The 24,804-nt window shown below is 46.0% G+C and overlaps 1 protein-coding gene across 13 annotated transcripts in view; it reads right to left on the reverse strand.

Moving 5' to 3' along the window:
• DOT1L (DOT1 like histone lysine methyltransferase) overlaps positions 1-24,225 on the reverse strand; it is a 73,294-nt gene extending 49,069 nt beyond the window's left edge. For 6 of the 13 annotated variants that reach the window (XR_013958416.1, XR_013958417.1, XM_080633742.1 and 3 more), the window contains exons 1-5: positions 23,987-24,224; positions 7,293-7,336; positions 5,530-5,604; positions 3,414-3,477; positions 1,327-1,555 (exon numbers count right to left, since the gene is read on the reverse strand). Coding sequence is in view for 9 of the 13 variants with exons in the window: in XM_080633742.1 (XP_080489868.1) it covers positions 1,327-1,555; positions 3,414-3,477; positions 5,530-5,604; positions 7,293-7,336; positions 23,987-24,067 (493 nt within the window). In the remaining 4 variants the exon portion in view is untranslated. Of the gene's footprint in view, positions 1-1,326; positions 1,556-3,413; positions 3,478-5,529; positions 5,605-7,292; positions 7,337-23,986 lie in introns of all 13 variants that reach the window. The other 7 variants (XR_013958418.1, XR_013958419.1, XM_080633751.1 and 4 more) reach the window with 2 other exon arrangements.
• Positions 24,226-24,804: the final 579 nt, after the last annotated feature.

Here is a 24,804-nt window from a genome sequence, read left to right on the forward strand (position 1 = left end):
CATTACAAGTCCAAGGCTTCTGAAATTTAAACCATTCCTTTCATACAGGCTTTTTAGACTGTGAATTTTTGTACTGTTGCTTAACCTCCAAGATGACAGCGGGAAGGTTTGCAATAAATACTTGATTTTATTTCTGATGATAGCAGGTAAAAGCATCTAACATTTGAGCTTGTTAATCAACAGCACTACAGGACTTCAGAGACGATCTTCTTTAACCTTCCTGAACAAACAATTGTGAGCATCTACATTTTCTAGCAGACGGAAAACAATTCGCCAGGTCTGGTGGTCTAAACGTCTCATCTGGACATAAGTCACTGAAACAGGAAATTTCAGAGCTAAGTCCCACTGAGGGGGGAAGTAGAGGGTCAAAAAATACAATGAGAAAAACCACTGACTGGAGACGCATTCAGTTTTAGGGGGGAATGAATAATCCTGCTGCATTGAAATTGAAAATACATTTGGTTTTAAACAACTGAATGTATTTTAAAACATTTCTCCCCAAAGCCCTGTATCATACCAGCAACAAAACCAAAACATACTTCATTTAAAGCTTTACAACCCATTCAGTGAAAGGGGAAATCTTATTACTCCTTTCCTGCTCTGAACCAGGTTTTAGCAACAAACAACATCATCATCTTACTCGGTACATCTCTTCCACATGTGCTTGAGTCATATCTGGTTTCTCTACCGACTAGAAATATCTATTTCCTTTCAAAACACTAACCTCCTCACAAGATGTAGTTGGAGATTGTAAGCTAGATCTTGTGGGGTCTCACAAGGCAGCTGTTAAAGCCAACTATAAAGGCTTTTCACACTGAAAAGTATGTCAGAGGGGAAAAAACCTGCCTCCTTTTCAGCTCCTACACCAAGAGTTTCACACTGGCATGGGAAGGGTCAAGAAATCCCATTTTCAGATATGAAAGGCATGAAGTGAGTCCACTGAAAAGAGATGAATCCTTAGAAATGGAACTGCTATTGTTATCTTTCAAGCATCATTTTTAATATTGTATAAGCTTATCTGCCAACAGCACCAAAACCCAGAAGTTTCTGTAACAAGGGTTTATTGCATTGGTAGGCCGACATTTCCCTATCAGCACAGGGAAGAATGTCAGGGATGTCTGTTTGGTCTACCTAATCCTGCCATAAAAAGCAGGAGCATCATTGGGGATTATCCAGAAAAGGTGCTTATCCTGTAACAGAATCCTTAGTCCTGGTTTACTTTCCAAAGATGAATTTCATCTCTTTTTTTTTTTTCTTTAAAAAAAAAAGGAAAAAACAGCAAAGAAAAGAGAAAAAGAAAAACCACTTCAGTAATTGGTCACTTACCACTGCCCAAGTCAACAAACAGATCATCCTCTGTCATTTTAATTTCATCTATCATTTGGGCCACTAAGTCAAAGGAAGTTTCCCCGTAAACCTCTGGGGAAAAGGGCTCATAGTTGTTCAGTTTCTCAGGATCAGTCACCGAGTGGTTATACACCTGCTGCAGGATGTGCCGGAGGAGCCCGTTGGAGGGGCGAGTGTTCAGTTTCATCGGTTGGGTGGTTCCCTTCCACTAAAGGGAAAGAGCAGGAAGAAGATATGAACACAATGTGAGTACAAGGAAACATCACCACAAGGCTGCATTGGTGTAATGCAGAATTGAGGCAGAGGAAAGACTTTCTGGCAGGGCCTCTTGTGACAGGATGAGGAGCGATGGTTTTGAACTAAAAGAGAGACATTCAGGCTGGATGTGAGGAAGAAATTCTTTACAATGAGGGTGGTAAACCCCTGGCACAGGTTGCCCAGAGAGGTGATGGATGGATGCATCATCCCTGGAGACATCCAAGGCCAGGCTGGATGTGGCTCTGGGCAATCAGATCTAGGTGAAGATGTCCCTGCTCATTGCAGGGAGGTTGGACTAGATGTGCTTTGAAGGTTCCATCCAACCCATTTATGATCCTACCATTCCCTCTTATTCCCTCCCTCACAAGCTGGTCTGCTCTGCAAAGACAAAACCAGTGAACACCACTAAAGAAATCACACCACAAAGACTGTTCTGTATTTTGTCTCCCCTCAACTAGTAGGTGATTTTAAATATACCTGCTGGAAATAGGTGGGAAAGGGGAAGTTAAAGAGATATAAAAATCAATAGGCTGTGTAGTGTAAAGCTTAATACCGAATATAGTTGGAGCAGGTGTAAAAGTCTGTTCACTCATCTCTTTATGTACTGACCACCACTGAACTGATGTTGACTGCACTGTCCAAGTAAGAACAGTTCCTGTTTCTTTCAGGAACTGTAGGATGGGAGGGATCTATGTACTCAAACAGGGAGAGGCAGGAAAGAGATGGAAATCAAGTTTCCTTTCTTTCCCAGAAAAACCCCTGTCCTATCCATAAAAGGTGTTTTTAGAACAATCCCTTTGATAAGGAAAAACAAACAAAAAAACTCCAGGATCCCGCCTAAACACTCCTCTGTTTGAGATTCTAATGGCAAAGCCAAAATGAAACCCATCAGGTTTGTGATCTCAGTCAATAACTGCAAATACTGATTAGCTTCCAATTCTTAGCTGCTACCCAACATATATATGAAGGTGCTGAACCCAAACAAGCACAAGTTTTAGGTAGTTGTAGGCCCATAAAGCAAAGGAAAGCCTGGCAAAAAAAGTCTTGTTCCCATAATAATGCACATTTCAAATAATTCCCACGAGCACAGCAGAGCAATAAAGCCACCTATATTTTCAAAGCTTAAACAGAACAGTAACATTCATTCACTGCTCGTGTTTTGCTTCCTCCATCTCAACCTTTTATAGGGGTAAGAAAACCTAAAAGCTTATTAAATTGGTTTGAAAAGAGAGCACATTCTAGTTTGGCCAGTGATCCCACAAAACAGAGCAGCTGAACTGAGTGGCAAGCAAAGAAATTCCTAAGCCATTGACCATGTCCACAATACATAAGAGAGTTCACATGGATAATTTAAGTACCTGCAAAGTACAGATTTCCCTGTATAAAAGAAAATCTATATGATAAATTCCTGTGAAACATTCAGACATTAAATGCAGAGAAACTTTTTGTTCCTCCTGAAGGTAACTGCTACTTCAAAGTGCCAAAAACATGCTGCTGGAAGCAAGCACTCAGGAGCAATAGGTTAAAATCTGCACTTTGGAGGGGAAAACTGTTATTTTTTTCTTTTCTTCCTATAAGAATTCCCCTCCAGTACTAACTGCCCAAATGCCCAGGTGTGATCAAGAAAATGAGGTTTAATAACAGACTTACTAAGTCCCCACAAGAATGGAAGTGCTGAATAGCGGTGTTGCGACTGACTACCACACACAATCCAGCCCTAAGTCACTGCCTTCTGGGTATTATTCACTGCTTGTGAATTCCAACCAGCTGGATAAAGGTGATGGTGTGTAACAAAGGTAAATACATACCAACTGGTGAATGCTATCGATGGCTCGGTTGTATTTGTCACAAAGCCTCTGCATGCTCTCAAAGCTACAGGGGGAGAAAGAACACAGGGTCAGTTAAAAACAGAGCTCTAAGTAGGTGGTTATTTCGGGTTTGTCCCTTGCAGAATGTAAAATTACAAAGCTTTAGGACTTTGTATACAGTTTTCTTTATAAAAATTACCCAGTAGTGCAGGAGAACAGGAGAATTCCTTAATTAACGGAAAAAAGACCAAACTCAAAGTATGGTTAATTAGGAAGTTTTATATTCTCACAGACCATTATTTCTTTTCCATACTCTCAGCTGCACAGAACATCCGTAAATTCTCTTCCTTTGTTCCATCATCTCTCCAGGATAACCAGTCCTAGAAATTAACTCTGGAACTGAAGCTGCAGACAGAGCCAGGACACAATCTAAAATGTCACCCATCAGGAAAGCATGCTGATTGCTTCACAGGCTGCTTGGGATTACAGTCAATTCAGGCAGATGCCTTAATGACGGAAGCTGAGAGGATTAAATAAATTCATCTCAGGCCAGGGAAGAAAAGATATTACTAGAAATGTCATCTGTTAAGTAATCAGACCCACAAAGCAGCAGCAAAAAAACAATACAAGGAGTTACAGGAGGAAGGCAATTAAATCATGGCCATCCCCAAATCCAGAAAGGAGTGGGGGACCAGGGGCCATGTCAAGGAAGTGGCTCTTCAGTCTTGTGATCCCCATTACCGCTACCCTCCTCTACAAGAACTGCTGACTTCCACTTCAAGCTTTCAACTGCCCCTGCTTATTTCCATGTTAAGACAAAGCAAGAGGCTGAAATGGGTTTTTGCTTGCACAGCACATGCGTTTCCTTCACATCCATGTGGCAGTCTGCTACAAGTAATTTTCCTGATGATTTTTTTCAAAGGAAGTATAAAGACTAAAGCCATTTACCACGGTTACAGGTTTATGACTTCCTTGAAAAGCTGCAGAAAGGTGAGCAGGGTGTGACTTCTGGGAACAGATGGGTTTCTCTTCTACTGTTGCCAACCACACTGGCGCTGCCTAATTAAACATGCCCAGTGAGGATGCCAGAACTACAGAAGTTACAGCATTGCAGTCACTGTGAGTAATCCACAAATCCCAATCAATGGATCTGATGACAAGGGGTGCTTGACCCCGATTTCTCCTTTTGAATTTCTCAAGAGGAAGAGAGGGACTAACAAGTCTTACAATGAAACAATTAAAACCTAACTAAGAGAGGAGGAAGCAATACCTTAGATCATGATTCAAGTCTGGTGCTCAGCGCAAGAGCAGTGATTAATGACAGTGATTCAGTTTCACCTGTAAACCTCATTCTGTAAGTTCAGTCACGCTGTGGACTTGAAGAAATTCAGTCTTTCCCATGAAAACAATGAAGGAGGTTTTTGTAAGCCGCAGCTTGAGCGTCACCTCCTTCTCCAGGCTCAGTACAGCCAAGTCAACACACAGAATCTCAGACACAGATGCACCTCAGGTCAGACTGCCCCTCTCAGCCTCAAGGCAAATGCCACATACTCTACGTTCATTTTCAGCTGTTTCTGGAATAGGCACAAAGTGTAACTACAAGCATCTTAAAATCACTTCTTACTCTCCAGAAGACCAGTATGAATAGTCTGCCTTTTAATTTAGCCCCTCACCCAAAGAGCATCCCACTTGCACTGAGTCTAGAGGAGGGATGGGGAAGGTTATCCTCCCACAGGCACGACGCTGACTGACAGTGCCATTTTCTAAACAGGAATTGTGAGTTACTACAAAAGTAGAAACCTCAGTGCCATTCAGATTCCTAACACTGGACACAGTCCAACAGCGCAGATACCGATCATTGTTTCAGAGTGAGTAATTCCAACGTACACCAGAGCTCAACTCTCTGCTGCGTGGAGTTTCCAATTATGTCCTTAATCCAACAGCCTTTGCCAATATTGCTGTTACACATTTCCTACCAAAATAACTCTGCGGAGTCTGAAGCCAGTTCTAAAAGAAAACTGCAGTTCACAGTGCCTAAGAATAACCAGTTACAAACTGATTCATTATAAACCGTGCTGACCTGTCCTCCTGGTGGGAAAAAAAATACTCCTCTCACCTTTTTGTGTCATAGTCAATTAAAACATAGTTTTCCATAGCAAGCTTGAGATCTGGGATTTCTTCACAGACCCACCTGAAATGAGAAAAGAAATGACAACATCTCCAATGAAGTATAACAAGGCAATCGGCCTCAATTCCAGACTGGCATTGCTATATGGTAAGACAGAATACTGCAGCAGAGCTGAAAGACCACTCAGGAGCAAGGCAGACATCCCAACCTGCTGACCGGAAAGCTGCAGGAGTTTGCATGTGTGTTGAATAAGCAGTAAGGTGCTCATAGACACTGGCACCAGTATAAAGCTCTTGAAAGGGCACAACTCCAAAACAAGGTGATAAATGTAGTAAATGCATGTCAAAGTACTGAAACTCATGGCTGATGCTAGTCTAACATAAAACACAATGCAGAAGAACGCTGATGCTGGAACAAGCTTTCACAAAGCTGCATTTGGAGAAGATGCTTCCTGCAGCACCCCAAAAGAATGCCAATAGCCACTGTAAGGATATTCTCCTCCATGCAGTGCTCTAGACCACTTTTACACCTTAAATAACCCAACCTGAAAGAGATTTTAGGAAGTTATTTTGATTAAAAAGCCCTTTGACGCACCGAGTTAGTAAAACCCTGTATGGAGTTGCCATTAGAAATGGACAGTGCACATCCACTTGCAATGCATCTGACAATGGCATCTCACAGAAGAGATCTTCACTCTTGGAAGGTAGGAAGAGTAACTCCTCTCAAAGATAACTTCAAAGCCACATAAGCTTTGCACACACTTTCTTCCAAAAGCATCAAAGAAACCTCAGAGCAAATCACTGGATGAATTCCAATATGGACAGCAGTTTCTTCACTCACCTTGATACATGCTTCACTGTTAAATCAGTGAAGAAATAATAATGACTAGAGCTCATTCTGGTCATTTCTGGACAAGAAAGGTTGGACCAGATGATCCTTAAGGTCCTCTCAAACCTGGTACTCCAGGATTTCCTTAAAAAAATGTTAGGGCTCTAATCTCCACAAGTTTTTTTCTCTTGAATTACTGGAATGGACACTCAAAGGCCCATCATCTACCACTGGCTTGAAGAGATAAATGCGAATACCTCTTTGCATTCTTTTACCTACCGCTTTCATAACCACCCGGCAGTTACTTTGCAAAGGCAGCATGAAAGTCCTCTAACACACTGTGTGCGCTGCAATCAGGCTTAAACCATGGTTGTGAAACATTCCTTTGGCCCAACTGCCTGTCCTGGGAAATGCTCAGACTTCCTACTCTTCATATTAGTCTTTCACCTTTATCCTCCCACTTTCCCCACATTGGACCAACTCTACCAGCAGAATGAAGAGGACATCATTCCCAAATAATGCAAATTCCTCAGTGCTGCAACATCACAGCAACAAGGGAAGAGGGAGAGAGGGTTGGGAAGATGATATGCAGATCAGAACTAAACACATCATGCCAATGATGTTTTCTTAACCTTGCTTTTCTCAACATCAAGCACAGACTGCCACAAGCACCAAAGCTGCATATCACTACTCATTTTTAATCCTCTTCAAAAGAGCATAGAATATGGCAAGTTAAAACAAAGTCCACTTGACAAGGAGATCTGCAATGCAACAATATCAATTCAGCTCAGAAAGTAATTTAGAGCTGCTAATTTATAATTATAACCACTGCCCTCCTTTATACCTTGTCTCAAGATACCCAGTCACTGGGATGCAGCAAGACAGAGGGAAGGGTTCTAGCCACGGCTGCCTTGAACACTTACCGAATTGTCTCAATAATTTCGTGAGCAGCATCATGGTGTTTGTCCTGAAATAAAAAGAAAAGATGTTTTCAAAGAGACATCTTTGTGCTGTTTACCCCAACATGACAGGAATCACAATCCTTTGAAGAATACAGGTGGTGAGCATACTAGCAAAGGAGGCTTTGATTGCCACCCAGGCCATTAAACCCATCAAACCAACCCTCTCACAAAAATATAAGGCCTAATGAAATACATTTCTCAAGTTTCTATGGACTAGCAGCAGATTTACATGAAGGAACTGTTATTCTACTTATTTGTCACTCCCCAAAATCAGGAATTGTGTAGCTGATACCCTTGGTAGGCAGTAGGTACTTGACTGCAAGTTCCACAAAGAACAGCTGATTTCATGGCCCTAGCATCTGGTACATGCTCCCATCTCCATATGGACATTAAGATTCTAGCACAGTGAATGGCGTTCTAAAATAAAGCATCTAATAAACAGTAGGAGTGGAGGATCAGTGTAGGAAGAAACACTCTCACAGCACACACACACACAAAGGAGGCCCAAGCCCAAATACACAGAATAATGCAGCCCTTTTCACGACCTAAAACCCAAACCACACATGCACAAGTCACAGTCAGACTTGTGCATTACAAGTATATGCTAGACTGTGAGGCACAGATGTTTGTTGACTTTCAGTTGGGAGTTTACTCAGGAGCAACAGAAGCACAGGAAGTTTAGCACAAAGCCATTCCCAACTCATGCTAATGAAGCCCTGGGAGCTGCATGTAAGATATGCACCATGTCACAGAAAAATTGGAAGTTACAAGGGTTCTTGTATGTATTGTTGCATCCAGCTTGTGAAGCCTCAGTCACCAGACTCCATCTGCACAAAGCTGAGGTTGTATTTAGGGACTTTGTTTCTTGTAGTGGCTTTGACCTTCTGTTCGAAGTCCAGTATCTAGAGGTGTAAAGGCTCGGTCATTCTCAAATCACTTCCCTTGTCTTCTGCTGCAGAAATGTCATTTCTGTAGAGTTACTGGGCAGAATTCCATAGCAAAGGGTGAGACAGGCAACAGAAAGAAGGGGAAGGAAGGGAATGGAAAAGAGAAACACTAATGGACAGAATCATAGAATAGCTTGGATTGGAAGGAATCTTCAAAGCTCATCCGGTCCAACCTCCCTGCAATGAGCAGGGACATCTTCACCTAGATCAGGAAGCCCAGAACCACCCAGAACCACATCCAGCCTGGCCTTGGATGTCTCCAGGGATGGTGCATCCATCCATCACCTCTCTGGGCAACCTGTGCCAGTGGTTTACCACCCTCATTGTAAAGAATTTCTTCCTCACATCCAGCCTGAATGTCTCTCTTTCAGTTTAAAACCATCACTCCTCATCCTATCACAACAGGCTCTGCTAGAAAGCCTCTCCCCATCTTTCTTATAGGTTCTTTTTAAGAACTGAAAGGCTGTCCCTGGAGTATTCTCTTCTCCAGGCTGAACAAGCCCAGCTCTCTCAGCCTTTCCTCACAGGAGAGGTGCTCCATCCATCTCACCATTTTTACGGCCCTTCTCTGGACCCCCTCCAACAGGTCCATGTCCTTCCTGTGCTGAGGACTCCAGAACTGGTGACAGAAAACAGCTGGGAGTATATCTCTCTCCGAGACATACAAGGACATGACAGAAGTCAAATTGAAGCCTTTTCCATCAGTATCACAGCTTTCATATTTACGTAAGGAAACAGATTTCTCCTTGTATAATCAGTTTATACAGTTGGGATCAGCCAATCTTCTAGAAGTTCTCATTCTGAGAAACACAGCCCTTTAGATACGTGATTAAAAATCTCATGACTGAGAGGGACAGAAAGGCAAACATTTCTGAAGGCTGCCACATTAAAGGTGGGAAGGAACCTATTTGATTAGGAACAGCTTTTATTTTCAGAATGCAAAAAACCCCTGTATCGAGGAGGCACAAGAGAGACAATCAAAAAAATCACAGAACCCCAAACCGGTTTGGGTTGGAAGGGACCTTAAAGCTCATCCAGTTCCAACCCCTGCCACGGACAGGGACACCTTCCACTAGAGCAGAAAACCAAACCATTGCAGTTACTATATCCAAAAGGAGAAACAGCCAACATGAAAGTAGTAAGGACACTTGGGATCGAATGCAGGAAGCTGGGTGTTAACCTTGGTGCTGTTTCATACCAACATGCCAATGCCGTCCGTCACAAACCACGCAGAACACACCTGGGGCTGCGCTGGCCCCAGTCTCTGGTGTTCACTCAGGATGTGGGCTGGGACAGCCCAAAGCCAACAGAAACCAACAGCACCAATAAACTCCCCCAGCTGAAGCTCAGAATGCCAGGTAAGTAATTCTAACAAGAAATCTTGGCCTAGAAAAGAGGGGAGCAACTGGGCTAAACTCTGCTCTTCACTCTCAGCACACATCTAGAAGAAAAAGCAGACAGGAGAGGACTTCTCTTTCTTTTCATTTCTTATCTATGAAGTATAAAAATACCCCACGACAGTGGCTCATCCATAAACATCCCCTATAAATCTTCATGTTTCGCTACACACACAGTTATCACAGTAAAAACCCCTTGGGCTGATCCAGCTCTTCCAGTAAACTGTGTTCCTGTGTAGTAAGAATCTGCTTTATCAACATAAGCACATTAAACCAGAAAAGTGAATTCACGCTTACTCTGGCATAACCGTTTTCTCTGAAGAAGTTATATTCTTCACTGATGGTATTGGACAGTTTCAGTGCTCGCAGAACACACAGAGAAACCCCTTGTCCTATAGGGCTTCATGAAAACGCCCCATAAACGGCCAAAGCTGCTTAATCAGCAGATTCCTTTGTCTTGGGTCAAAAGTGAAAAAGGAATGTAAAAAAAATAAGAATAAATCCCAACGCACATTTACAGATCATCCCATTTAAGCAAGTGGATTTACTAACACAACCTCATGCGGGAATTCGAGCCAGAAAGGGCCCTTCTAAGTTTAGTTGGTGTCATTACCCAGGAATAATGAAGTTGAAAACAGTTCCACATTTACTGCTGCTGAACTTCTCATGTTGAAACACTTACAAAGTTTACAGTACTCTATAACTAACATACTTCGTCCTAGTAGAAAGGCTCCCGAGATCTCATGCAAGTCAGAGACGATCTAACGTTTCTTCAAAGCGGACACAGCCATGGAAAATGGAGGGGGAAAAAGGGGGAAAGAGATCTAAAGGAAACAGAGCAGTTTCCCCTTCTTTAGAGAACCTTTTAGTCCCATTTCAACATTATGGTTGGAAGATTTAATAAGAAAAGACATTAAACAGCACCAGTCATCACATCTGCATTCATGCAATTGTTTATGACGCTGATATAGTCTTCAGCAACTCAAAACACAAGTTGAATAGAAACCTCACCAAAACCACAGACTCTGCTCCCACCAGCATCAGCCTTTGGCCATCATCCTTTCAAGCAGATGCACTGGGTTTGGCCAGACACGCAACTGAGCTCAGTGCAGCAGCTTTAACTTGGAGCCTTCTACAGCCCCGTGGGTGAACACTGAAACCAGCAGGCTGGGAAGGACTGGTGGCAATTCCTGATGGCCCTGCTGCAGTCACAGCAGTCTGACAAACCTACACCCAGCTCAGCCAACAAAGCACACTCAGAGATCATAGGCTTGGGTTGGAAGAGACCTTTTAAAGCTCCTTCAGCTCCAACCCCTGCCACAGGCAGGGACCCCTTCCACTGGAGCAGCTTGCTCCAAGCCCCTGTGTCCAACCTGGCCTTGAACACTGCCAGGGATGGGGCAGCCACAGCTTCTCTGGGCACCCTGGGCCAGCGCCTCAGCACCCTCACAGGGAAGAGCTTCTGCCTAAGATCTAAAAAGATGGCCTCAAGCTTCTCAAATTCAGACAGGTTTTTGGGGTTTAGGGGCCTTGGAGGCTGGGTTTTTTCCTTTTTACAGGCTGCAGGGACCCATGACCAACACCAACATGCCAGCTACACCTCTAATGCAGGCAGGTTATACAAGCCCGCTGTGTTATACTTCGGCAAACAGGGACCCATGAGAGCACAGCTTTACACTGTATCTGCATCCGTACTCATAGAGCTTTGTCAGTAAAATATCCTGGTAAAGAGCCTCCTACAAACAGCCTGGCTATCAATCATGAAAAACTCTGCAGAAGCCTTTTGGAGGAGTCTCAAGGAGCGTATCCAGTCTGTCTGCAGTCACGAGACGATGCCACGGTACTCTGTGTCATGGAGTTCCATTCATCCTCCAACTCTGCTCCAAGCTGTTCTCCCTCCCTCCTCCCTTACACACTGATGTGAAGCATACTACGTGCTGCTCATTGGCCTGGCTGTACTTCTGCAATGTTCTTGTATTTATGTAGTCTGAGAGGCCCTCGGAATCTTTTGAGCCACATAAATGGAATCTATTTCATGAGACAAGACCCTACCTCTTTAATGTGGTCTATGTACTAAGTATTTAAAGTAAAAAGTTGCAGTCTGTCGTAATTATTGAGAATACCTAAAGCTATTCCTAACAAGTTTATTTATATAAAAAAGAAGCTAAACAGACATTAAAAGCCAGTTCTTGCAGTTAGTTCTCTCAAGCTGAACTTTATAATACGGAGTTCTTATTTTCAACCTAAAAGTTCAATTTAAAACTGAAACGTGAGCTCCCAGAGAAAGTTCAATAGTTTTTGCCAAGGCACCTCCTTGGGAAAATGATGGAAAGAAAGCAGACATTCTTCCAAAAGTCACTTACAAGGGAATCCAATTTTCTATGGAAAACAGTGGAGAAGAGTCAGCCAGAACAACTGAACAGCTTCACAGTTCCAATACTTACACCAGATTTCTCCATTCACATGTTACTACAACTCTAATCACAGGAGTTAGGAGTTTGAAGCCAGAAACACACCCACTGCTATTACTTACAGTACACTAGTGCCCAGAAGCCCTACCAGCATGCACGACTCCTGGTACACGCCGTACCAAGCAGAGCGAGTCCTCCTGCAGAGATCAACGAGCTGCATTAGCAGTTTGGCCCTTTAGAACATAGAAATTAGGCCAATTTTTAGGAGTTGGGTCTTTTCCTTCTCCTCTTCTGAAGAAATTTCCCATCCCGACTGTTCTCAGCGAGGATCTTTTCCTGCAGTTTAGGTTCAGCTCTCTGATTACAGGGGGATGAGGAAGTGAAGCAAAAACTGGATAATTAACTTCTCCACACGCTTCAACGTTCAAGTCAGCCCATGCTCTCTGTACAAGAGGCATTTTGTTCCTCGCAGCTATCAAAATCCTACACGTGGTTTTAAAGGCCAAATAAGACCTTTCCAAAAGCTCTTTCCAAAAATGTATTTTCATGCGATCATTATCATTGTTCTGGTATCATTCTGTATTCTAGTACTGTATCCTAAACTCTCGGGTGTATTTGTACAGGACTAGTTATCCCACACTGCAGCAATTCAAATCTAACCTAAAGCAACAGATTTAAACATTATGTTTCTTCCTCAAACACAAAGAACTTGTTCAATTAAATTGGGCAGCCGTCATTGCCTGAAGCAAGGAACAACACCCTAGTGCCCCTTCCAAATTTACATCTTTTTATATTTAGGTCTTTCTTAGGAAACCACGCTTATCCTTGGGGATAAGAGTCATTTGGAGTTTGTGGGGTGATCACTCTATTTCTAAACTTCATTTCTCTACACGCAAAGCGGAATCCTTGTGAGATCCGATCCCTCTACAGAATAAAGGCAGCAAAAAGCCCAAACCTGAGAGGAAAACAAAAGGTCTGAAAATCTGAATGAAGTCTCACAAAACAGAAACGCAGCTCATGCCCCTTCAGTGAGTAGCTCTTACAGCACCATACACAGAACTTTAAGACCCCTTTAGCCACTCTTCATAGAAAGGAACATTTTTGGGTGCAGCTTTGACTGGCCACAACTAAACTGTTCCACAGCAAAAGCAATTCTTCCCTTTGCAGGGTCAGTTGGGTGTTCGACCACACTTCCTCCCCCTGAATTAGGCCAGGTGACCAAAGCAGAAATGAGCAGATGAACTGCGGGCAGGGTCTGCAAAGCAGGATGAGGAGATCTCCCACTGGCCACCAGCTGAATGCAAGCAACCCCGAGAAAACAAACCCTCCAACAAGCTAGTTACAAATAAACCAATGGCAACACTCATGTACCTTTTGATGAATGCCTTTAGATACTGTTCTACTTCCAACACTTCAACCATGTAGCACTGGCTCCCAAGTATAAGCAGGGATCCACTCAAGTATCAACAGAAGTCATTTTGATTTGCTAATCTATTTAACTCACAAAACAAAAGAGGTCAGTCTCACTAGCCCCTGGTTCTAAAGAACAGCTTGGTTGTCTCTCATGGCAGCTCTCTCCCCAGGCAGTTGTCCATAAATCCAAAGGAGAGGATGTTACAGCTGGAGACAAGATGGTTAGCAGAGATCAAAAAGATGGATTAGGAAAAGCCAATCAATCTTGCAGAAGGCAAGTGGGACAAGTGCCTCTTTAACGTCCCCTCGGTTTCCTCCATCTGTGGAGGATGATAAGCATTTCTCTAGACACCCAGAAAGGCAACATGAGCTGCTGCAGCTTCCCCACAGGAATCAGGGAAGCATGCAGCATCCTGCATGGCACATGGATGCCCTCTCACAACTGCTGCCTTCAGTCTGTCAGAAGTCTGCATTCCTCCTACCCCAGGGGTTCACTTCATTTACACCTTGTCTAGGAAGACAGCTTCTACATCCAGAGCATGTCCATATTCAATACACCTACAAACAGGGGTTGACAAAAGCTTATGGAAAGCCAAAACCAAAGCACTTCCAGCTGCTATAGCAGCAAAGAGCCGCCTGCAGGCCAGCTGAACAAAGGGAGAGATCTCAAACCCTGCAGTCCTGCCTTAAATCACTTCACATTTTAGGGTCTCTGCCTTGTGCTCAAATGCTAGTTACACTTTGAGTATGGAAAAGGCAAAGTGCTCTGTGCAATATTTCATACTGTATAGCTAGATTTCATTTAGTATCACCAGATTTTATCCCAAGTCAAGCTTGTGTGATTCAGTGTCCACAGCAATAACCAAAGCACAAGCTATCTTATCAAGTGAGTCAAGGACCAAAAGTCTTCTTTGAAGCACTCAATTACTGTTGTTCCTTTAATCAAGACAGTACAAGGGCATTCACAAGCATACATATATATTAGCATGTCTAAAAAGAGATCTCCTGCAGAGAACAGCTTGTGTCCATTCTTTTCCTCCCAACCTCAAGAGAAGCAGCAAGGGAAGCAAGAGCCACCAAAGCGCATTTTGAAACCCGTCTCCCACACAGCCAAAAGAGCTGACAAGTTGGATGCAGTTTCAGTATTTCCTAAGTTTACTGTCACACAAGCCTAGATGGAAAACACGGAGGGCACTATGGCCTCTTTATTGGCTACATATGGATTTGCAAAGGACAAACAGGTTTGGCCAGAGAACCAAATATACTAAAAGTGTTAACAAAGGAAACAGGAATTAGAAAAGAAGATCCAAACAGCTCCAAACAGTAATCCTACAGCATTTGTAGACAAGACAGTTGTGGATGTGGTTGCAACAGAAACTCACACTTTCACTGGGATATCTAAACCACAATAAAACCGTTTTGCCTCTCCACACAGCAATTCCAACTGTTGCTACGGACACTGCACAAACGCAAGAGGGAACAGTTCCCATGCTAGCACGTAGAAGGGGCTGTGTAAACATATTAACATGCAGTCACTCTGCAGGAGTGTCTAAGGCAACATCCACATGGACCAGTTACAGCAGGATGACCCACTGGCTTCAGTCTGTGTAAACCAGACATAGCCCAGACATAAGAAGTAGTTCTGTTACACACAAAGACAGCCTAGCTACAGAAGGTGCCAAATGAAGGACTCCAGCATGTGCTTGCTCCGGGACAGGGCAGGCTGCTGGGCTTTCACTTCACTCAACCAGCATCTCACAGACAGTTCAAGCCAACACAGCTGCCTGCCGCCCTAAAAGCCACCTCCTGCACTGGGCCAGCACTGCCTATGCACACACACAGCAATGTCAGGGAAGGCTTAAGCTAAAATTAAGCCTTTTTGGAGTTTTGGCTTAGCTAGCTTTCAGTTCACCCCACACCAGCATACAAACATGCTGCTATAGGCTGAGGGCAGCTTAGACTCGACAGCAAGTGGACAGAGATGGCAAGAGTTATTGCTACTTGCAGAAGCACCAGTTTGAGACGTTCACCTAACATGAACCACCATCTGTGTTAACAAAGAAATAACGCTCTCGTGCAGCAATAACTGGAGAGTTGGGGGAGCAGAAAACAGCCACATACATGCCAGAAACAAACCTTTGTGTGAAACCTAAGCAAAGGGTTACTGCTGGTAGAAACGAATGCCCTGTCGCAGGTCTGCTGCTGTTGAAAGCAGCTCCCATCCCGCTAAATCCTGGAGTCTTCCCACTCCTTGTTGGGCGCTGGGAGGCAACTCTTCAGTCAGCGTTTGCTCTGTGAATGGCTGATCCCCACCTCCCGCAAGGACAACTGGCAGGTCAAAGGGAAGCATCCAAGATAACATCGTCTTAAGCATCCACTTTACATCCTGTAAAGATAACTCAGCCTTGGACAGCCCAGAAATGCAGCTCCTGCTTAACATGCAAATATTCTACATAACAGAAGTCCTTGCACTCTTTCTGAAGCTCATTGAGCTCCTGAAGATGTTTTGTTAGGTACAAAAGAAGAATATGAATGATTACAACCTTCCCCACCATAAGCTTTAACTTGCATTGCAGAGCTGATGCAAGCTACACCCAGTGTGGACTCTGAGCAGTATACACGACCTCCCAAGTGCCAACCATGTCTAAAAGCTTCCATTTCAAAGGTCTCTAAACTACCCTGCAATATTACAATGTATTCCTCGTATGTTGCAAACGAGGACTGGTTCTAACACGCAGGGACGGAAGCCAAGGCGGGATCAACGCAGGCTCCTGGCCCTAGCTCCAGAGGGTCAGGGGCTACCCTGCCCAGCACCTCATCTCCTAATGCCCAACAGATAGTGCCAACATGAGGGAATCACCTGCAACCCCATGGAGATCCAGCTGAGGAATGAAAAAACAGGCTTAAAAGCTCAAGCTTTTTAGAATTTCAGAAATATATACTATCAACACTAACAATATTACAGAGCTTGAAGAAGCAAAGGCCAAATTCATGCCAAAGCCTCAGGAAACCACCCTTCACACTCCACAGAAAATATCAGAAAGTTCTCGATCACAGAAACTGTGTTAAAACCCATTAATTTTTACTAAAATTTATTTCGAACCTTCTGTAGTGCTTTGGTTTTGTCAAGTTTCCAATGCTTCATTTAGCTGTCTTCCATAACTCCTTACATTTTCCATCTATCACTAAATGTTCTGTCAGTGTGGACTTTTAGGAAACTCTCATTCATTCATGAAATGAAACAAAACCAAATACTCAGAACAGGAACTTCTCTGTTATTCATAGATCTGCTCCTATCTATGAAGCCATCATTTCCTGCTGTAAAATATACTCAACCCTTTTCCTACGCTCTAAAAATAGCAACCTACTCAATTTGATATCTATAGCAGCATGTGGCCAATATCATCATATATTGTTTTATTTCTTGTTCCTCTTCAGAGTTAGTTTTGTCTCCTCTTTAATACTTACTACAAAAGTAAATATATTATGTTCACAATTCCTTATACGAACAACTTTTGCTTCTGTAGATCCTTCTGTTAGGAAGGAGAAAATAAGTGAAGTGAAAAGACCTTAAATATGCTGAGAAAATTCAAGATTATCAATGTGATAAATACACTGTAAGGGACAGAAAAGCACCCCACCTCTGCTCCCTGTCTTGATCACTACAGCAGAAACCTTTAATCAGGCAGCCAAAGGTTAACTCGAAGCAGGAAGAAAAAAAGCAAGGCAGTATGAAAGGGGAAGAAGAAAGAAGGAAGAGTACAGAAGTAGACATATGGATGTCTGGGGAGAAGGGTGATTAAATTTCCCATAAATCTCACATACCAAGAGGTAAGATATTTTGCCTAAATTCCCAGGAGAAACACAATTCAGTCACGTATGTGAGACTTGCAAGGATAACCATCTCCATATATATTAAGGCTGCCATGAAGGACAAGAGTTGGAGTTGCATGTGGTGGCATGGATTTCCCTTGGCACACTAAAAGCTTTCAATACTGTGTCTGCCTGTAACTGATGGGGGAATTTTAGGTAGATAAATTTGAATTGCCTGAGCTGGAACTTTGGCCAGGACAGGAACATTAATCCTCACTCATCTGCTGGGAGAAAAAAGAAGAACAAAAAAGCAATCTTCAACAGCTCCTCTGCCCTTCAACAGTTACCTTTCAGGTAATTGAGTTATATGAAGAAATAAAGCCTACTGTGGTGCTAAGATGCAATACAGGAGAATAACTTTTTCTCTTCATACAGAAATATCAGGAAAAAAACGTGTGTGTTGACTGCACTCCTGCTTTATATTGTATCCAACGGGCCAGAGCTTTGAACAAAAGCCAGTCTGAAAACTGCACAAGTACTGATTGTCACCCATGGCAAGTTATACTTCAAAGGGTAAAGCCCAGAAGAAAACAGCTCTTCTGTAATATCACGTGCTGCACAATTAAATGCTGTATGGCTACAGTCTTCTTCACCTTGCCAGGCCACCTCACCTCCCAGTAGCACATTGCTGGGTTCCCTTTGGCATGCAGGAGAACAGAAAAGGATGCAACTGTGCCAGCTCTGTCATTTGCTTCTGTTTATTTGCTGGGCAGCAGCAAAACCCAAGTACTTCTGAAATGACCGAGGCAATTATTTCCCAGTTTTACATTTTTCACTCTTCCTACTCCGTGGGTTTTTAGAACTGGGTGTTGAGAAATCGGAAGTCCCCTCCAGTTCTCAGACCTTTTTCTTCACTAGAGAAGTTTCTATAAGTAATTAGTCATCCCCACAAACACTTCCCAACAAGCTGCATTGACAGCATCTATTAAACCAGAGAAAATCCCCTAACCTCTGCTACCGCTGAAGAATTTCTGGGCAATTACTCAGGGTGTGAGGAGGTTTTGCCTGGCAAAGTCAGCTCAAACGGTTTCCTCCGCTCGCCACCCCCTTCTTTGTACCGGCGCTGCTGCCCTGGGAAGGCAGCATGAGTCAGATTACAGAGCAGGGTGGAGGGGGGGCCGCTCTCAAAACACTGCAACATTTCTTTCCAGCCCAGATATTTCCAGCGATGCGGTTCCCAGAGCCACCCCACACACAGCTTCTCAACAGAGGGGCTGCCACCAGGCCGAGGAGCTGCAGGCACCCCACCTTCTCCCTCCAGCACAAACCACCCGCACGTGCAAAACGTGGAACTGTTTTCTATCAGCTCATCCCACCGGAGGGCAATGGTGTATGTAGTAAGGAAGGGCTGGATCTGCGCAGGGAAAACAGGGAGAGAAAGTGGCTAGGGCAAGACAGCACAGGACCACCCTCAGCAGCAGCCTGTGCCTCCAGCAGGTTGGTACAACACTGAAGGGACCAATCCAGGACCTCCCTAAATTGATCTTACCATACTATGTTATGGCACTGAACTCCAGCAGCGGCTCCCACACCTACTTTACCATCTGAGAAGTCAATGCTCACTGGCAGAAAACCTATCCCCAGTAAAGCTGAGTGACACACACACACAAAGCATTACATTCTTAACCAAGGTTTGTTATTCATCTCTACCACTGATCTTTAATTTCAGAGGTGACACTCCCCACTGGGCTGTGATTTTCATTATCACTGCCTGTCCTTGAGCTCTTCATGCACAGCACATTCCTTTGGTGACAGAATGGTATCAGCTCTATCACCAACCATGGAGATAGGAAAAGCCCCGCACCACACACACTGCACCCTTCCACCTGTACAAAGTCCAGTACTACTCAGCTTGTGGCCCATCACCCAGCAGCAGGCACCCACACGTACACCTCTTCCACAGCTGAGAGCAGTGCTCTGACAGCACTCAATAAGCCAATGAGGATTTTTTTTGCCATTACAGCCGAGTGGAAAGTCAGCAGCAAAGAAGAACACAGACATATCAATGAATTATTCAAGCCAGACTTATTGTCACAGTTGCTAATTTGGAGGCTTAAGCTTCTGCAGCTCACAGCAGAGGTACCTGCACAAAGCACAGCCAGGACTATCCCCTCCTGGGACAGTCAAGATGCTGATGTCCAGGCCGGAAGATGGAAATAGAACTGGCACATAACCCTATTGGGATGCACTGGGGTTTGCCCATCACCAGCCTGGGCACAGGAGGAACTTCCAGCCACTATCACAGTGCAGACACTGAGCCCTTACAAGTCAAACGGGAAGGGGGAAAACACACACACACAAAACCCCATCACACAGAGGTCTGCAGTTATCTTTGGGGGGAATGCTATTCAGCAGGCGAACAACGGGAATGCCTACCAGCAAAGAGAGCAAGGCAAGACAGGCAGATGTTTAATTCTGAAACTTGAAAGGACTTGCACACTATTTAACACGACAGGCAGCGAGTCATGCACAGCCATCCATGGGGTGAAGGACCCAGTGCCACAACAGCATACACCACTCAAAGCCAGCACCAGTGCCACCCTCCTCTCATCACCTGGCTGTGCCTCCCTTTTGTGCCCTGTCAGTCAGGGCTGACACTTCCTTTGATCACTCTGCACAACCCTTCAGTGCTAGCCCATAGGAGAGGTGGTCACGGTGTCCTCTGACCGACACACGTGCTACCAGAAAACAGGCTTTTCCACATTCACAAACTCCTCCATCACAACAGGGCGCAGTTTAGCAAACACCAATTGAGGTGACAATTATCAGCCTCAGCAGGTCTGAAGCCTGTTGTTGCTCAGGTCTGTGTGCATGCAGGCCCTCACTGGTGCCAGGGGTCTAGCAGCAGAACTGAGCCGCACCAGACTGGGACTCATCCAGATTAAAAAACATAAGAACCAAAAAAACCCAAACAAAAGCACCAACCAACCACCTCCCCACACACACCTGTTTCATAGAATCCCAGCCTGGTCTGGGTTGGAAGGGACCTTCAAGCTCATCCACTTCCAATCCCCCGCCACAGGCAGGGACACCTTTCACTACAGGTGTGTGGTTTCCCCACACACACAGTAGGCTGGGACTTCTTCAGCAGGAACTGTTGTCAGGAGTTCAAAGTACACCCTCAGACTCCTCACAGATTAGGCAGAATTTACGGTGTGAAAAATCTCCATGTTTAAACCTAATAAATGTTCAGGTTTAACTATAGTAAAAAGTCAAAGACAAGAGAATGGACCAATTTAAGGACAACTCTTCAAAATAAACCTAAACATTTGCAAGTCTCAGAACTACCTCCATCAGATCTACGGAGTAAGTACCAAGTTGCACCTATCAATACATGAAGTATGACTACAAATGCCATCTCCTATTGGCATTAGTCTATTTAAGACCACCTAGACACATTAACTCTGCTTGCTCACCCATGTGAGGACATCACATACTTCTTTTATCCAGGCCTGTAGCCCACCCAACATCAAAATTCAGTCTTTTAATGCAGTACCAGTGGTTTCTGACAACCCAACACAAGCAGAAGATGGGGCAGGTATGTGGAAGTCAAGGAGTTAAACGGCACACAAAGGAATAAACTCACTTCGGCTCTGATTAAGCAGGGCACTCACAAAAACAGAGGTCAACATCAGAAAATATTTTGTGAGTCATGAGGAGAGATTACTCACCATGCACTATTCAACTTACTCATCACAGTGTGCTACGGACAGAACTGCTCACCATGTATTCATTAGGAAACCGTGGCCTTTCCTTTGAGACAGGGGGAAGGCGGGGGAAAGAGTCATACTTTCAGTTTTGTATGTAAGCCAGTGGGAGGCTGGATCTGCAACACCAATGCTCTCTCCTCCCACGGCCCTAATTAGACTCGTAGGGAAATACATGTTTCACATCAGCCTCCCAGGCTCTTTTAGCATCCCAACAAGCAGCAGTTTGTCAGCACAGCTATTATGCGAACTCAGCAGTCTGAAGAGACCCCACTTTTCCTATTATACCTGAAATAAGCAGCAATCCTGCAATAAATAACATTATTAATCCAGGCACCCATTAATACAAGACATTAGACCCACAGCCTTTTATGCAGCAATACAAACGTTGCTAATTTAAGATGTAGTAAGAGCATAAAAATAGCCAAGTTACTCAATGCAGGGTTACATCACGCAGAGGTGCTCATCAGGCAGCAGCCTACAACCCCACTCAGCCTCTGATGCTAGGAAAGATAATTCCCAGCCATTCCTGGCACCCACACCAAAAATAATTAGCCAGGACTGTGAGCGTCCCCTCCCCTTGCTCTCCAGCTCTCTCTGGAAAATAGATCTCATAGCAAACAACAGGAAGCAGCAAGAATAAATAAATAAATGCTAAATAGAACTACTTGAAGTGGATTTCCCTCTCCCTCACCTGGTATTCCACCTTGCTTCTTAGGAAGCCAGAAACAGACAGAGTGGTGAAACTAAGAAATGTTCTGCTTACGTCAAACAGAGCTGAGCTCTAAAACCACAACGGTACATAGAGCCCGCTGCCAGCTCAAGGCTGAGCCAAGGAGGGAAAGAAACTTCAGTTAACGCAGCACAATGTCAGGAGGCCAAATGTTGCCGTGCACCAAGAGGAGGATCTGTTCCTAACACTCCAGAGCTCATGTGCTGCTCCAAAGGCCAGAGCTGCAAGCAGCACACGTGTATGTGTGTGTGTGCATGCATGCCCATGCACGCAAGCACACGCTTCTCTAATGTGCAGCATGATCTTCTCCCCAAAACTGCCAGGATGGAATATTGATCTGCTCCAGATGAACCATCCCCTCCTGTGGAAAAATTCACAGCACGGAGAGGCCGCTTTCATGGCAGGATGTTCGGGTTGTGCGGGGTATTTCTTCTCACACACAGGCAGCACGTGTGGATAAGCACCCCTGCCCGCTGCATTTCTCAGGAAAGGAAATCTATGTAGTCTGCCATCTTCAGAACCGGCTGCTCAAGTTTCCCCGGAATTAACTCAAACCTTATTTCCCATGCCGCAAACAGCATTAAAATGCACATTTGAAGGAGGGGCGGCGGTTGGTTTGGTTCAGGTTATTTTTTGAAGCCTGTAGGAAGTTTTATGAATATAAATAAACCCATTCCTTCCAGATCAATCCCTAACCTATGCAATCTTTCACCTATACCTCACACAACCTGCTGGGAGACACCAAGTTAATATTTGGCCACATGAAGCAAAACTGAACCGGCCATGGTTATACTTTCAGTTTCAGTCAATTTAAGCAGAGCGCGCGCCCGCGAACTCACACACACGAAATGACAGAGCTGCCCAAACAGGAAAGGCTGCGTTAACCAGTGCTGTTGGAGGCTCCATCGGGAGCAGCCGATGAAAATAGCACACCAGCGTCCATGGAGGATGTTTTGGAAACCACGGATACAGCAACAGCACCAAGAGGCAGGCAGCAGATACAAACATGCAGCCATCTCCCCTGCCACAAGCCATACATTTGTTATCAGCCGCGCACAAGCGTGTTCCAAGATCAGCAGTACCGGCTGCCCCAGCCCGTGTGTCCCAGCACATTCTCCCCGTGAAGCAGCACACGTACGAGAGAGCAAAGCCTGGAACACAACAATCAGCAGCACGCAGGCCAAGTGCAATATAGACCCAGAGCGATTTTTCCCTTTACAAACTGCTCTCAGAGGTGCTACATGCGGTCGGGGTGAAAAACTGGTCAAGGATTGGCACGAACCCTACACACACACACAAACACCCCAACCCCTCAAGCCTTTCACCTCTGTGAGATGGTCACTAATCTGGACACAGCCACTGTTATCAAGGTCACACGTCTCCCACCCAGGGCTCAGGAGAGGCAGGGAAAAGTCAGGCAAGTTAGGACAAAACCCATCGCTCCGCAGCTAAAGAGGGACAAGTGACATTTTATTTGGAGGCATGAGGATTACGGCTGCCTGGAATTCTGCTCAGCATGAATACAACAGGAGCTGCAAGGGCACTCGCTGGAGGGAGGCGTTAAGCAGCAGCACCGACCCCTCTACCACGCACCAAAGGCAGAGCCCTGCTCCCCTACCCACAATTAACGCTCCTCCTCTGCCCGCTGCCACTCGGGGATTGCGGCTGGGGGTCCCCCGAGCACCCCGAGGCACCGGTAATTCTGTTCGCCAGCCAGAGAGCCCTCCGGTTTCCAGCAGCTCTGGTTATTACCCGGTTACACGAGCCGAGCTCAGGAAAACACGAAAACTTTTCATTAACCAGTCCTCCTCCTCCCCGCCCTTAAGTTTAGTCAACCAATTATAAAAAGAAATTGGGGATTTGACTTGCAGGCGAGCGGCAGCTCCGCGGGCCGGGAGCCCGGCAGCCCCTCACCCTCCGGCCCGCGGCTGCTCCCGCCTGGGAAGCGCTACCGGATAAATAACGCGGATCCCTCCCGCTCGCAGGAAGGATTAACGCATGGATCGGCCAGTGACAGGGAGCGCTCGGGGAGATGCGGCGGGCCGCCGGGGAAGGAGAACGGGCCGGGGCCGGGCCCCCGGGGCTCAGCGGGGCCGCCGCGGGTGTCCGGGCCCGGGGAGCGGGCGGCGCTGACAGGGGCGCGGGGCAGGTGCCGGTGGCGGGGCCATACTCACGTAGACGGGCAACGGCCAGGGGTAGACGGCGGGCTCGGCTCCCACGGGCGACTTCAGCCGGAGCTCCAGCCTCTCGCCCATGTCGGCAGCCGGAGGAGAAGGAGGAGGCGGCGACGGCCCCGCACCATGCTAGAGGGGCCGGCCGGGGTGGGGTGTGGCGGCCGGGCCCGGCCGGGGGCGTGTGCGGGGAGCGGCGGTGGTGAGGGGAGGGGGGGGGAGGCAGGGCCGGTGCCGGTGCGGGCGGGGGCGCGCGCTGCCCTCGCCTCCCTCTATTGTCGTTGGCGGCTCGCGGGGCTCCCCGGCGCCGCCGCCATCTTGGGCCGGCGTGAGGCGAAGCACAATGAAGGCGCCGGGGCCGGGCCGGGCCCGACGGACGCGACAGACGCGGGGGGGGGGCGTGGGGGGCGCGGCCTCACGCTCCCTCCCCCTGTCCTCAGCTGCCCTCCCCGCGCGCGCCGTGTGCGGGGTACGGCCGGGGGGGGGGAGGGGAATGCGGGACCGCGCGTGACACGCACACGGTGGTGAACAGCGCGCGTGCGGCCGTGCAGGGCCCCGTGTGACAGCGCACGGTACCCGTGTGTGCGTGTGCAAGGCCCTGTGTGCGTGTGCAAGGCCCCATGTGACAGCGCACGGTACTCGTGTGTGTGTGTGCAAGGCCCCATGTGACAGCGCACGGTACCCGTGTGTGCGTGTGCAAGGCCCCATGTGACAGCGCACGGTACCCGTGTGTGCGTGTGCAAGGCCCCATGTGACAGCGCACGGTACCCGTGTGTGCGTGTGCAAGGCCCTGTGTGCGTGTGCAAGGCCCCATGTGACAG

The sequence above is a fragment of the Psittacula echo genome, assembly GCF_963264785.1.
Source record: "Psittacula echo genome assembly, chromosome: 24".
Lineage (NCBI taxonomy): Eukaryota > Metazoa > Chordata > Aves > Psittaciformes > Psittacidae > Psittacula > Psittacula echo.